This window comes from Macaca thibetana, chromosome 2 (assembly GCF_024542745.1).
Source record: "Macaca thibetana thibetana isolate TM-01 chromosome 2, ASM2454274v1, whole genome shotgun sequence".
Classification (NCBI taxonomy): Eukaryota; Metazoa; Chordata; class Mammalia; order Primates; family Cercopithecidae; genus Macaca; species Macaca thibetana.
The window spans coordinates 127,221,282-127,236,740 of record NC_065579.1 but is presented as its reverse complement, the minus strand read 5'-3'; the positions used below and the strand labels follow the sequence as shown (position 1 = coordinate 127,236,740).

The window sequence follows — 15,459 nt, the reverse complement described above, 5'->3', positions numbered from 1 at the left end:
CCTCCCAAAGTACTGGGATTATAAGTGTGAGCCACCTTGCTGGCCTCAATATTTTAAAAAAGGAAACAAAAACATGCAATTTAAAAATTAATTAAACTAAAAGACTAAACCAAAATTCTGGGCCCTTTTGGAATGATAGCCTAGCACGGCCATAACTAGTAGTTGTTATTGTTATAAGAGAAATAACAATAATCAAAGCTAATATTTATTGAGGGCCAGCTATGTGCCAAGCCTATGGGTAAAACTGAAGTTAGTGAAGTTGGGGGATTTAACAAGGTTCCCAGGGGCCAGTAAATGATGGAGCCATAGTCACAAAGACCAATGATCCAAGACAGGATATGAATGCTCACAGTCCCTCCGTCTTTCAGTATGACAACCTCCAGAACACAGGGATCCTCTCTACATGCTGCAGACTTAGAGCATCAGCTCCAGAATCCAAGAGACACACGTTTTCAGCGGTTAAGTTAAATGTGTCTACACACATCTCAGCTAATTTTACCTTATTTCCAAGAGCAAGTTACATCTTATTAAAAACAGGTGTTCCTACCGGAAGAAAGAGTCTCTGGGCAGCACAGGGTTTGAACAATTTCTTCCACTCCTGAGGGTTTCCAACAGAAAATGTGATGGGGTAGATTCTGTGCTCAAACTTCTTTGTATATGAGTCAGGCCACTGGCGCAACTGAAAAACATGGAAAGCAAGGGAAGGGTGATTAGGCCCCGGGAAATAGGGAAAACACCTGGGAAGCTTCTGGATGGTCAAATGGAAATTATTCAGGCAACTTACACAGAAAGTCTAACTTCATCACCACTACGAATGTTCACTAAATGAAAGAGTATGTACTCCTACTAAAATTGCTAAGATTTTTTGAAATAACATTCAGAGTTGGCAACAGTGTTGAGAAACTGCAGAGGTGAATATAGATGTGAACAAACTTCCAAAAGGGCAACTTGGAAACTGGTAACAACACCCCAAAAGACGGAGGTACAAGGACATTCACCACAACCTAGTTTGTAATAACAAAACTTATGAACTTAGCAGCTTGGAAGGAGGAAAAAATCCCAGCAAACTTGGGAACAATCAAAATGTTCAATGATAAGGAATTGGGACAATTAAGTATGATAGAACTACATAATAAAGTACAGGTAGAGGGACCAGAGGTGGTAGTTCATGCCTGTAATCCCAGCACTTTGGGAGGCTGAGGCGGGTGGATCTCTTCAGGCCAGAAGTTCAAGACGAGCCTGGCCAACACAGCAAAACCCCATCCCTGCTAAAAAACACAAAAATCAGCTGGGCGCGGTGGCACATGCCCGTAGTCCCAGCTACTCGGGAGGCTGACACACGCGAATTGCTTGAACCAGGGAGGCAGAGGTTGCAGTGAGATCCTGCCACTGCACTCCAGCCTGGGTGACAGAGCGAGACTGTGTCTCAAAAAAATAAAATTAAATTAAATTAAAAAATAAACATAGAATAATGTCCAGTTAGAATAAAGTAGATGTCTTTTGTGTTATTTGTGGCAGGCTGGATTTGGCTCTTGTACTCCCATAGTTTGCTGACCTCAGTTCTATATCCTTGTCACTAATGACTGCAATGTATTCTGTTATGTAGATAGGTACTGACATGGAAAATGGTTATAACATATAGTTTGGTTTTGGAAAAAGCAAAGTGCAAAAAAATTATAATATGGGGCCGGGCGCGGGGCTCAAGCCTGTAATCCCAGCACTTTGGGAGGCCGAGACGGGCGGATCACGAGGTCAGGAGATCGAGACCATCCTGGTTAACACGGTGAAACCCCGTCTCTACTAAAAAATACAAAAAACTAGCCGGGCGAGGTGGCGGGCGCCTGTAGTCCCAGCTACTCGGGAGGCTGAGGCAGGAGAATGGCATGAACCCGGGAGGCGGAGCTTGCAGTGAGATGAGATCCGGCCACTGCACTCCAGCCTGGGTGACAGAGCGAGACTCCGTCTCAAAAAAAAAAAAAAAAAAAAAAATTATAATATGGTTCTTTTTTTTTTTTTAATTTCTTCACTACTCTCTGAATGAATGGTTCTGTTTTATAGGAAAAAATATATGCATGAGGCCGGGCATAGTGGCTCACACCTGTAATCCCAGCACTTTGGGAGGCCCAGGCGGGTGGATCACTTGAGGTCAGGAGTTTGAGACCAGACTGGCCAACATGGCAAAATCCCATCTCTACTAAAAATACAAAAATTAGCTGGCGTGGTGGTGGGCGCCTGTAATCCCAGCTACTTCAGGAGGCTGAGGCAGGAGAATCACTTGAACCTAGGAGGCAGAGGTGGAGGTTGCAGTGTGTTGAGATCGTGCCACTGCACTCCAGTCTGAGGGTCAAAGCGAGACTCTAAAATATATATATATACACACACATACACATAGACACACACATATGCATGTACATTTTATATGTAGAGAAAAATCTAGACGGATATGCACTGAATTATTAAAAGTGGGCACCTCTATAGCTGGTGATGGTGGTTTCGTTTCCTCGGGCTACATTTCCATATTCTTTAGAACTTTTATAATAAGTATATATTACTTTCTTTGCATATATTAATTTTATAACAAAATTTTTAAAATACACTTTTAGATTTTAGAGCAGTTTAATGTCTACAGAAAGTCAGCCAGGTGTTGGTGGCTCACGCCTGTAATCCTAACATTTTGGTAGGCTAAGGCAGGAAGATTGCTTAAGCCCAGGAATTTGAGACCAGCCAGGGCAATATAGCAAGACCTGCCTCTAAAAAAAATTAAAAACAAGGCCAGGAGCGGTGGCTGATGCCTATAATCCTGTGACTTCGGGAAGCCAAGGCGGGTGGATCACTTGAGGTCAGGAGTTCGAGACCAGTGTGGCCAACATGGTGAAACCCCATCTCTACTAAAAATGCAAAAATTAGCCAGAAGTGGTGGCATGCCTGTAGTCCCAGCTACTCAGGAGGCTGAGGCAGGAGAATCACATCAACACGGAAGGCGGAGGCTGCAGTGAGCCAAGACGGGGCCACTGCACTCCAGCCTGGGTGACAGAAAAAAAAATTTTTTTAAACAAGAACAACAATGAAAACAAACAACAAAAAAGAAAAATTGAGCAGAAATCAGTTTCCAGATAGCCTCTCTCTTCCCCCTGTCCTACACTTTCCCCTATTATTTACATCTTGCATTCATGTGGTATATTTGTTACAACTGATAAGTCAATATCAATATGCTATTACTAACTAAAGTCCACAGTTTACATTAGTGTTAATTCTTCCTGTTGTACACTCTTTCTATGGATTTTGGCAAATGCACATCATATATCTATCATTACAGTATCATACAGAACAGTGTCCCTACCCTAAAAATCCTCTCTGCTCCAACTTTTCAACATTCCTGCCCTCTCTCACCTGAATTTCTTCTTCTTCTTCTTCTTTTTTTTTTTTTTTTTTTTTTTGGAAACAGATTCTCACTCTGTTGCCCAGACTGGAGTGCAATGGTGCAATCTCAGCTCACTGCAACCTCTGCGTCCCAAGTTCCAGCAATTCTCCTGCTTCAGCCTCCTGAGTAGCTGGGATTACAGGTGACTGCCACTACGACCCAGCTACTTTTTGTATTTTTAGTAGAGACAGGGTTTTACTATGTTGGTCAGGTTGGTCTCGAACTCCCGACCTCAGATGATCCACACGCCTTGGCCTCCCAAAGTGCTGGCATTACAGGTGTGAGCCACCGTGCCTGGCCAAATACTGATCTTTTTACAGGCTCTTCATGTTAACTTTTCCAGAATGTGATATTGTTAGAATCACATAGTACATTGCCTTTTCAGACTGGCTTCTTTCATTTAGCAATATGCATTTAGGTCTCCTACATGTCTTTTTGTGGCTTGATAGCTCATTTTTTAATTTATCATTTAATAATACTGTATGCTCAAAAAAATTAGCTGAGTGTGGGGGCGGGTGCCTGTAGTCCCAGCTGCTTGGGAGGCCGAGGCAGGAGAATGGCATGAACCTGGGAGGTGGAACTTGCAGTGAGCAGAGATCACACCACTGCACTCCAGCCTGGGCGACAGAGTGAGACTCCGTCTCAAAAAAAAAATAAAAAAAAAAAATGATAATACTGTATGCTATGGTATGAATCTATCACAGTTTGTTTATCCATTTACCTACTGAAGGATATCTTGGTTGCTCCCAGTTTTGGGAAATTGTGAATATAGCTGCTACAAATATCTGTGTACAGGTTTTTGTGTGGACATAAGTTTTCTACTCATTTGGGTAAATACTTAACGAGGTCAATTCCTGGATTGTATGGTAAGCCTATATTCAGCTTTCTAAGAAACTGCCAAACCATCTTCCAAAGTGGCTGCATGATTTTGCATTCTTATCAGCAATGAATGAGAGTTCCTGTTGCTCCACATCCTCACCAGCATTTGGTGTTGTCACGGTTCTAGATTTTAGCCATTCAAATAGGTGTGTAGTGGTGTCTCATTATTACCTTAAGTTACAAATGCTCAAATCACATATGACACTGAACATCTTTTCATATGCTTTTTTGTCATCTGTGTATCTTAATTTTTTTTTTTTTTTTGAGACAGAGCCTTGCTTTGTCGCCCAAGCTGGAGTGCAGTGGCATGATCTCAGCTCACTGCACTCTCTGCCTCCGGGTTTCAAGGAATTCTCATGCCTCGGCCTCCCGAGTAGCTGGGATTACAGGCATGCACCACTATGCCCAGCTAATTTTTTTGTATTTTCGGTAGAGATGGGGGTTTCGCCATGTTTCCCAGACTGGTCTCAAACTCCTGAGCTCAGGCAATCTGCCCACCTCATCCTCCCAAAGTGCTAGGATTACACGCATGAGCCACCGTGGCTGGCCCTTCTTAATTTTTTTGAGTTAATGCCTTCCCATTGTTACAACAATTCTAGGAATTACTCCTAAGGAAAAATTTCAAAAATGGACACTTGTTTATTACAAGGTTGTTTGTTTTAGTGTTGTTTGTAACAATGATAAATTAGAAACAATCTAAAGAAGAGATTGGTTAAATAAGCTCCAGGGTCTGTCTATATAACAGAATACAATGTAGTCATTAGTGATAATATCACAGAACTGGGGTCAGCAAATTATGGTAGTACCAGAGCCAAATCTAGCCTGCCACAAAAAGTACACAAGCCATGCCAAGAATGGTTTGGCATTCTTAAATAGTTTTAAAAAAAATCAAAACAAGAATAATATTTTGTGACAATTACATGAAATTCAAATCTCAGTGCCCATAAGTAAAATGTTACCAGAACACAGCCACACCCATTTGTTTATATATTGTTTGTGGCTGCTTATGCTCTAAATAGCACATTGAGTAGTTGGGATAGAGACCATACAGCCTGCAAAGCCTAAAATAGTTACTATCTGCTGTTTTCCAGGAAACACTGGTCATCTCACTTTAGAGGAAACTCAGTAATATAAGCGTCAGTGATATAAAAGAGATCCCATTTCTGATGGTGATATGAAAAGAAAAGGAATGGAAATAAGTATTATATATATACACCAAAACTGTTCTCCCTGAGCATTGGTGTAATGGGTTTTTTTCCATTTATTATTTATGAATTTACTGGTTTTTACCATGTACATATATTGTTTATATAGCCACATAAACTTTTTTTTTTTTTGAGATAGGGCCTCACTCTGTCGCCCAGGCTGGAGTACAGTGGCATGATCAAGGCTCACTGCAGCCTTGACCTCCCTGGGCTCAGGTAATCCTCCCACCTCAGCCTCCCAAGTAGCTGGGACCACAGGTGCACATCATCATGCCTGGCTAATTTTTCTATTTTTTATTGAGACAAGGTTTTGCCATGTTGCCCAGGCTTGGATATAAACATTTTTAAAAATACATCATTGGAAACACTTTAACATTCTGAATGAGGAAAGGAGTGACAGAAAAAGTATTTGACATTTGATATATGAAGGGCACTGACCAATTAGAACCCACACCAGGCATAACCTAGTATTTACCCAGTATCATCGCACAGACCCATTAGAACTGACACTAGGCATAAACTCTCAGTATGACAGTACTGACCAGTCAGAATGAACAATGGCACAAATACTGGGTATAAATACCAGTACAAATGTACCACTGCACGACAGCCCAAAATCAGCCCTCAAAAAAGAATGGGAAATTCACATGGTCCAGTGGCTCCTTTGGCTGTCTGCATCGTCTAACAGTCTGGGAGGCTGGGCCTGCAGTGAGCTGTGATGGTGCCACTGCACTCCAACCTGGATGACAATGTGAGACCCTGTCTCAAAGAAACAAAAACAAAAACAAAAACCAAAAAATCCTCACCACTCTGATTGTTAGCATCCTCTCTTCAGAAAGGTTTGACTACCTTTGTCAATCTAACCGCCCACCTCATCCTTTACCTCAGTAGGTAACTCCTCCTTTCTTGCAGGTTCATTCATTCTTTTGAAGTTATAAAAAAATATTTTTGAGCATCTGCAAATGTTACGGAACAGAAGACTTTTAGGATCTCAAATCCATTACATTGCTTTCACATGGGTTTGGCTGGCTTACAATAACACACTAGATACGATGAAGCCGTTAAAACTCAATTGCGGCTGGGCGAGGTGGTTCATGTCTGTAATCTCAAAATTTGGGAGGCCGAGGTGGGCGGATCACCTAAGGTCAGGAGTTCGAGACCAGCCTGGCCAACATGGTGAAACTCCCATCTCTACTAAAAAATACAAAATTAGCTAGGTGTGGTAGTGCATGCCTGTAATCCCAGCTATTCAGGTGGATGAGGCACAAGAAGCACTCGAACCCAGGAGGCAGAGGTTGCAGTGAGTGGAGATCATGCCACTGCACTCCAGTCCGGGCAACAGAGTGAGACTCCATCTCAAAAACAAAAACAAAAACAAACGAACAAAAAAACAAACTCAGTTGCATCAGTCAGGATAAACTAGGGTTATCAAGAATTTATGGCCAGGTGGTGTGGCTCATACCTATAAACTCAACACTTGGAGAGATCAAGATTGGAGGATCACTTGAGACCAGGAGTTTGGGACCAGCCTGGGCAGTACAGCAAGACCCCATCTCTCCCCCTACCCCCAAAAAAGTTTATTTTAAGGTGTTTTTCTTTTCTTTCTTTCTTTTTTTTTTTCCTAAAGTTTATTTCTTGCTCCTGCTACATCTTCAGACTGGCAAGGGGCTGTGCTCAGTATTCTCGCTCAGGGGCCAAACTCATGGAGGCTCCATCTCAACTCACATCAGTGAACGCAGATGCAAGAGAAGGAAGTGTGGCAAAACACACACTAGATCTTAAGTTTCCACCAGGAAGTGACATATTTTATGTTAAAAGTGACACTCATCACTGTCACCCACGTTCATTGGCCAAAGCAAATCACACAATCACACCCAACTTCAGAGGAGTCAGGGAGGTGCCAAATGACCATGCATCGAAAAGGAGGAAACCTCTAATAATGACCACGAAGGTAAGACAACAACGACCACACAGTGACAGTGAAGTGCAGCCCTTACCTTTCCCAAGTCCTCCATGGATGTCCCTGAAAGTGCTGGGCCAGCCTCAGCTTGCTCCTCTAGTAATGAGAAACCCAATACCTCTTATTTATTTTATTTTTTTTTGAGACAGGATCTCCCTCTGTCACCCAGGCTGGAGTGCAGTGGGGCGATCTTGGCTCACTGCAACCTCTGCCTCCCAGGTTCAAGCAATTCTCCTGCATCAGCCTCCTGAGTAGCTGGGATTACAGGTGCGTGCCACCACACGGGCTAATTTTTGTATTTTTGGTAGAGACGGGGTTTCACCATGTTGGCCAGACTGGTCTCGAACTCCCGACCTCAGGTGATCTGCCCACCTTGGCCTCCCAAAGTGTTGGGATTACAGGCATGAGCCACCGTGCCCAGCTCCTCCAATACCTTTAAAAAGGGCTCCTTGCATGGAATCAGAACCAGCTGCCTGAGACCTCCTCCACATCACGCCTCGTTTTGTCCTGCAGAGCAACACGGAAGAAATCTAATTCCAATTGCATATGTCTTTAAACTACTGAAGAATACCTTATCATCTCTTTCTCTGGGCTATTTTTCCTAAATCCTCAAAAGAAAAAGGAAATGAATAATGAAGAGGCATGGTCCCTGTCCTCTAAAAGCATATGGTACTACTTAAAAGCAGCCCTTTGGTGCTTTTTTTTTCTTTCTTTCTTTAAAGGAAAAACAAAAACACAAAACAAAACAAAAAAATCTCCTCACCACGTTTTAGTTACTTTGTGGTACTCTCAGGATGCCAGGTTGCGCACAATAAAATCAATTCAGGCTCTTTTTGAGATGGAGTCTCACCCTGTTGCCCAGGCTGGAGTGCAGTGGTGCCATCTTGGCTCATGCAACCTCCACTCCCAGGTTCAAGCAATTCTCGTGCCTCAGCCTCCTAAGTAGCTGGGATTACAGGTGTGTGCCACCATGCCCAGCTAATTTTTGTATTTTTAGTAGAAACGGGGTTTCACCATGTTGGCCAGGCTGGTCTCAAACTCCTGACCTTAGCTCGCCTTGGCCTCTCAAAGTGTTGGGATTACAGGTGTGAGCCACCACGTCTGGTTCAATTCAGTTTCTTTAAGCCAGAAAGAAAGTAATGAAAGGATATTAGGTAGCTCAGAAGACCAGTGGGAGGGCTGGAGAACCAGACTCAGGGGCCATGCCCTGATCCAGCTTGAGCCAGACCCAGGCTCTACGGCGTCTGTGTCTTTTCCATCTGTTAGTCAGAGCCTACCACAAGCCAGTCTGGTAAGGAAACCCCAGCTACTATCACCACAAGTGCCACAGTTTGCCCCTCTGACGCCAGGCACTGAAACCTCCTGATGACAATTCTTCCCATGGCAGCCCTCTTCTCGCCACCCCCTCACACACACGCACATGTGCACCCATATGCACATATACACACGCACGTACATGCGCACACACACACACATGCATATATACACACACACACACACACACACACACACACATACAAATATATACTGACTGCCCCCACCACCAGAATGGATTGGTAGCCTCCTTATTTGTGCATCCCACTACTTCCTGATTCTGAGTTGGGCAGGAGTATAGTTTAGCCGAATCTCAACCACATGCCTGATCCCGAGTTGCCAGAAAAGGCTAGGAAACCAACTAGCTGGCATCTCCCACTTCTCTATTGGGAGATGACGAAAATACATGAAACTTTAAAATATGAAGTATCTACCATGTAGACGGCAAATACCACCAGACATCCTGTACATATGCAACTTTAAAAAGTCTAATTAGATACAGAAGAACTTGCCCATACTGCAGCCTTCGGAGGAATCATGACGGTAACTGGCATTTTGTTTTGTTTTCACCCTGAGGTAAAAAATAGGTGGCCCTGAGCTTCCCAGAAGTTATCCCCAAAAAACCCTGGGTTGCCCACAATGCCCTGGAGAAGGGTGACAGCCCACCCCCTCAGCATGTGCCAGTGGCTTGGCAGGAACCAAAACGGCTGTTCTATTTCTTTAGACCTAACAGAGTGCCCAACATATAGGAGATGTTTCAGAGAATCTTTGTGGGATAAAAAAAAAAATACTTTATCTGATTCGGCCTCACCACCACAAGCAGGGTATCATTTGCCCCATAACCCAGATGACAAACTGAAGCTGAGAGAAATTCTATGGCTTACATAAGGGCAAAGGCAGTATGCACCTAAACTGGCAACATAATCCCTGCATGGACAAGAAAGTGATGGTAGTATACGCCTACCTAGTTTTTAAAAAAATTATTTTTATTTATTTTATTTATTTTATTTTTTTTTTGAGACAGAGTCTTGCACTGTCACCCAGGCTGGAGTACAGTGGCATAATCTTGGCTCACTGCAACCTCCGCCTCCCAGGTTCAAGTGATTCTCATGCCTCAGACTCCCCTGAAGCTGGGACTACAGGCACATGCCACCATGCCTGGCTAATTTTTGTATTTTTAGTAGAGACGGGGTTTTGCCACGTTGGCCAGGCTGGTCTCGAACTCCGGACCTCAGGTGATCCACTGGCCTTGGCCTCCCAAAGTGCTGGGATTACAGGCGTGAGCCATCATGCCTGTCCCCTGCCTAGTTTTTAACACCCTGTCATAATTTCCTTCATTAGATGAGCTTCACTGGTTTAATAAAAACATGAGGAAATGAACTATCAAAGGGATACAGTCATCAGGAAAATTCAACCCCTAGCACAACTTCACAAGTAATTTTTCCATATAATTTAGCTCTTAATTTATAATGTTCCAATTCCTACAGCTCATAAAAAATTACCCCGAAACTTAGTGCTATAAAACAATCATTTATTATGCTTATAGATTTCATGGATCAGGAATTCAGACAACGCAGAGGAGGGGACAGGTTGACTCTGCTCCACAGTGTCTGGGGCCTCAGCTGGAAGCCTTGAAGGCTGGTGGCTGGAATCTTCTGAAAGCTGATTCACTCACATGTCTAGACTTTGGGGTTGGCTGTTGGCTGGAGGCCTCAGTTCTTTTCAGGGGCAGGCATCCTCACAAAGAGCCAGGCACTTCTGCCTGGCTTTTTATCCTTTTTATGACACATAGCATTACATTTGGCATAATGTATTTCATACATACATACATGTTTGTGTATGTATGTATATGTGTATGTACATATATATGTAATATATTAACTGTTGCCTTACAACAAATTAGCCCAAAACTTAGTAGCGTACGATCACAAACAGGCCAGGCGTGGTGGCATGTGCCTATAATCCCAGTACTTTGGGAGGCCAAGGCAGGAGGATCACTTGAGCCTGGAGTTCAAAACCAGCCTGGGCAACACAGGGAGACCCCATCTCTACAAAAAATAAAATATTAGCCAGTGCCGGGCAGAGTGACTCATGCCTGTAATCTCAGCACTTTGAGAGTCTGAGGCAGGTAGAACACTTGAGGTCAGGAGTTCAAGACCAGCCTGGCCAATGTGACGAAACCCTGTCTCTACTAAAAATACAAAAATTAGCTGGGCGTGGCGGCGCGGCTTGTAGTCCCAGCTACTTGGGAGGCTGAGGCAGGAGAATTTCTTGAATCCAGGAGGCAGAGAATGCCGTGAGCTAAGATCATGCCACTGCACTCCAGCCTGGGTAACAGAGAGAGATGCTGTCTCAAAAAAAAAAAAAAATTATATATATATACACACACACACAACTTATATATATTTAAATATATATAATATATATTTTTATTAGCCAGGCATGGAGAGGATGCTGAGGCAGGAGGATTGCTTGAGTCTAGGTGTTCAAGGATGCAGGGAGCTATGATTGTGCCACTGCACTGGGCAACCGAGTGAGACCCTGTCTCAAAAAAAATAAAAAGTAAATAAAATAAAACCTCAAACATGTAGGATTTTACATAGTTTCTTACGGTTGAGAATGTACGAGCTGGGGTGTTCTGCCTCAGGGCCTCTCATGAGATTACAGGGTTATGGTCATCTGAAGGCTTGAAGGGGCTGGAGGATCTTCCTCCCAGCTCATATACAAGTGTTGGCAAGGGGCCTCCGTTCCATGCAGAGGCCATGCAGGCCTCTCCAGAGGGCTACTCTGACACGGTAGCTGGCTTCCCCCAGACCCACTGATCCGAGATAGAAGGTGAAGTGCCTTTTGTAACCCAATCTCATACCATCCCTTCCGCCCTGTCCTATTAGTCACACAGAGGACCGTGGGACAGTGTAGGAGGGAAGTATACCAGCGTGTGAATAACAGAAGGTGGGACCACTGGGGGCCTCCTTGGAAAGTACAACCTGCTAAACAGATATGGTTACACGTACACAGCTTCCTTCCCTTCCCTTTTGTTTTTGTTTGTTTGTTTGTTTGTTTGTTTTTTGAGACAGAGTCTTTCTCTGTCGCCCAGGCTAGAGAGCAATGGCACAATCTCAGCTCACTGCAACTCCGCCTCCCAGGTTCGAGCAATTCTCCTGACTCAACCTCCCGAGTAGCTGGGGCTGCAGGCACACTCCGCCACACCAGCTAATTTTTGTATTTTTAGTAGAGACAGGGTTTTGCCATGTTGACCAGGCTGGTCTTGAACTCCTGACCTCAGGTGATCTGCCCGCCTCTGCTTCCCAAAGTGCTGGGATTACAGGTGTGAGCCACCGCACCCGGTCCTTCCCTTCCCCTTTTAAAGTCCAAGTCTGTATTTTGTTCTGCTCCGTCCCCACATCTTTGCTTTTTAGCATGCAGCAGGTACTCACTAAGTACTTGGTAGATGGATATTGTACAAGACATGAGTAGTGTTTGCGCATAGCCAGCTTCCCTTCGTTCCGCCCCACAGAGCACTTCTCAGCCCCCCACAGTTGGATGGGCTTGTGACTGCTAGCAAGTTAAACATGCATGGAAAGACCTGTGCCACTGCCACACTGCGGGAATGAAAGGCGGGGTTATGACTCTCTAGTCTCTTTCCTGCCATGGCATCCCACGAACGATGTCAAATGCTCTGGTAAGTGTAGCTAACACATGAATAGCCTCAGTCTACTTCCGTCCCAAACCTGAGGCTGTGCAGAATGGAGGCTCTGCCCCCTGGGAGGCAAGCTGCAGGCACATGAAAAGTATCTGAGTTTTGGGGGAGTTGTTACTGAAGCCTGACCTGACCTATCCAGATTTACAGATCCACCATCTCTTTTGGCAAACCTGCTAGCCTCAAGTTGCAGATGGGGAACTGAGGCTCAAAAAGGCCAAAAGACTAACCCAAGGTCATATAGCAAGTACATACTAGAGGTGAGTTCTGAATTTGAGTCTTCTGTCTACTAGTTCAGGAGGTGGTATGGTATATCGATTAATTCCTTGGAAGGTTGAGCCAATAAACTTGACCTGAACCCTGATGAGCAAATCGCTAAAATTCTCTAAGCTCAATGATCTCAGTCTGTAAAACTGGGATATAATAATTACCTTCTTCAAAGGTTACCTTTGAAGATTATGAGGATTAAATGAGATGAACTCATAAATCATAAGCCCTTAACAAATGCTATATACTCTCATTATCATTTCCCTTACACTTCAGCCTCTGAGCTAACTGTATAGAGTTGCAGCCTTTTTCCTTCACCCTTCCCCTGATTCCGATCCTTTACAAGGCATTTTCCAATCAATTCCAAAGCCCCCAGACTATTTCCTCCATGGTTTCTCTTGGTAAAGATGTCAAGGCGATTTTTTTTTTCCTATCAAACATAACACATTTTCCATCTTTCTATTATTAGCCTTTCTCTGCCCAACATGCTTTTATTGGGCATTTCTCATTAGTGCAGCTAGCCTGGTGACAGCATACAGCACTGTTGACTCAAGTTGGTAGACACAAAGCAAACCAGCTTCTCGCTCTGCCACCATTTGAAAATGTACTGCAAGAGAAAACTCTCAAGGAAAACAAAGCCTGATCTGCAAAGGTCATGTGTGTACCTACCCTGGGGGAAGAGACCTTTCCAAAGCTCTTCTTGTGTACTGGAAAAACTCCTTACCTATTCTTCAGTATGGGAATAGTCAAATAAATGAGGACATAGCCCCGTAATAAAATAGTATGTAGTCACCAAAAAGAATGAGGTAAGAATGTAGGAGTACTGACTGGGAGCAATGCTGATGATACAGTTTTCAGTGTAGAAAAGCAAGTTCCACAACAATATACACAGTATAATCCTGATTTTGTAAAAGAAATACAATTTAATCAGGATATATACATATGTATGTAATTACACATATGCATATCTATATGTACAAACATACAGATACACAACTGTATATGGAAAAAAAAAAACAACCGCAGTGGCTCATGCCTGTAATCCCAGCACTTTGGGAGGGACAGGCAGGTGGATCATTTGAGGTCAGAAGTTCAAGACCAGCCTGGTCAACATGATGAGACCCCGTCTTTACTAAAAATACAAAAATTAGGGCCGGGCACGGTGGCTCAAGCCTGTAATCCCAGCACTTTGGGAGGCCGAGACAGGCGGATCACAAAGTCAGGAGACCAAGACCATCCTGGCTAACACGGTGAAACCCCGTCTCTACTAAAAAATACAAAAAACTAGCCGGGTGAGGTGGCGGGCGCCTGTAGCCCCAGCTACTCGGGAGGCTGAGGCAGAAGAATGGCGTAAACCCGGGAGGCGGAGCTTGCAGTAAGCTGAGATCTGGCCACTGCACCCCAGCCTGGGCGACAGATCAAGACTCCATCTCAAAAAACAAAACAAAACAAAAATTAGCCGGGCATGGGGGCGTACACCTGTAATCCTAGATACTCAGAGGCTAGGCAGAAGAATCACTTGAACCCAAGAGACAGATGGTGCAATGAGCTAAGATCGTACCACTGGACTCCAACCTGGGCAACAGAGTGAGCCTCTGTCTCAAAAAAAAAAAATAAATAAATAAAAGAAAAGAGAAAGAGAAAGAGAAAGAAAAAGGAAAAAGAAAAAGAAAAAAAAAAAAACAAAACTAGGGGCTGGGCACAGTGGTACATGCCTGTAATCCCAGCACTTTGGGAAGCCGAGGTGGACAGATTGCTTAAGCCAACCTAGGCAACATGGCAAAATTCTGTCTCCATTAAAAAACATACAAAAATTAGCCAGGCATGGTGGTGCATGCCTGTGGTCCCAGCTACTTGGTAGGCTGAGGTGGGAGGATCACTTGAGCCTGGAAGGTTGAGGCTGCAGAGAGCTGAGATTGTACCACTGTATTCTAGCCTGGGCAATAGAGTGAGACCCTGTCCTCATTCAATCCTCATCATATCTCTATGAGATAGGTGTAATTATTCCTGTATTACCAAAAAGTGAGGCTCAGAGTCAAGTGTTCAAGGTCACACAATTGAACATGCAGCAAAATACATTAGTCAACAGAATATGCAGTTCCTAAAATGTAGTCTGTTTGTACTCAGTAAACACTGTGCCATGATTTCTGCAAATTCACCTGCTTATCAAACTCGGGCTTCAGAGAGTCTTCAGTGAAGATGTGAAATTGGATCTTCCTGTGGCTAAAGAGCACAGCTGATTTGAGCATGACCAGCGTCTCCTCCAGCCGATTGCCACAGGCCACCACAGCCAGGTGGATCCAGAGCTCGGGTGGCAGCACAGCTTGGAAACTCCTGGGTTCTCCAGGCCTTCTAGGAAGAAGGAAGACAAGTGAAAGCTATTACTAAACTCAAAAAAGTAAAAACAACAAAAAACCAGCGAGTGAATGGTTAGAACATTTCAAAACATGATCAGGCACAATCTGTTATATTTTATAAAGTGATAAGCATTTTGACAATTCTTCCTGCTTAGAGAAAAATACCATTTATTCCCATATTTATCCTGGCAATAGCAGGATGAGTCACTGTTTGGACTGCTATAGGTGTCTGAGGCTTTTTCTGCCAGCACTCAGCTGTCTAGTGCCTGCTGGCTGCCTACTGGCCCATGTTTGGAAATAGTATTGCTAAACTTCGACAGCTGACACAAGGGCTGTGGAGCTCCCACTTGCACAGG

The 15,459-nt window shown here is 43.9% G+C and overlaps 1 protein-coding gene across 1 annotated transcript in view; it reads right to left on the bottom strand.

Moving 5' to 3' along the window:
* The window catches only part of GXYLT2 (glucoside xylosyltransferase 2), a 65,997-nt gene extending 50,882 nt beyond the window's left edge, over positions 1-15,115 (bottom strand). Inside the window, exons 1-2 of the mRNA XM_050781358.1 lie at positions 14,906-15,115; positions 548-679 (exon numbers count right to left, since the gene is read on the bottom strand). Coding sequence (XP_050637315.1) covers positions 548-679; positions 14,906-14,995 — 222 coding nt within the window. The 5' untranslated portion in view covers positions 14,996-15,115. The remainder of the gene's footprint in view (positions 1-547; positions 680-14,905) is intronic.
* Positions 15,116-15,459: the final 344 nt, after the last annotated feature.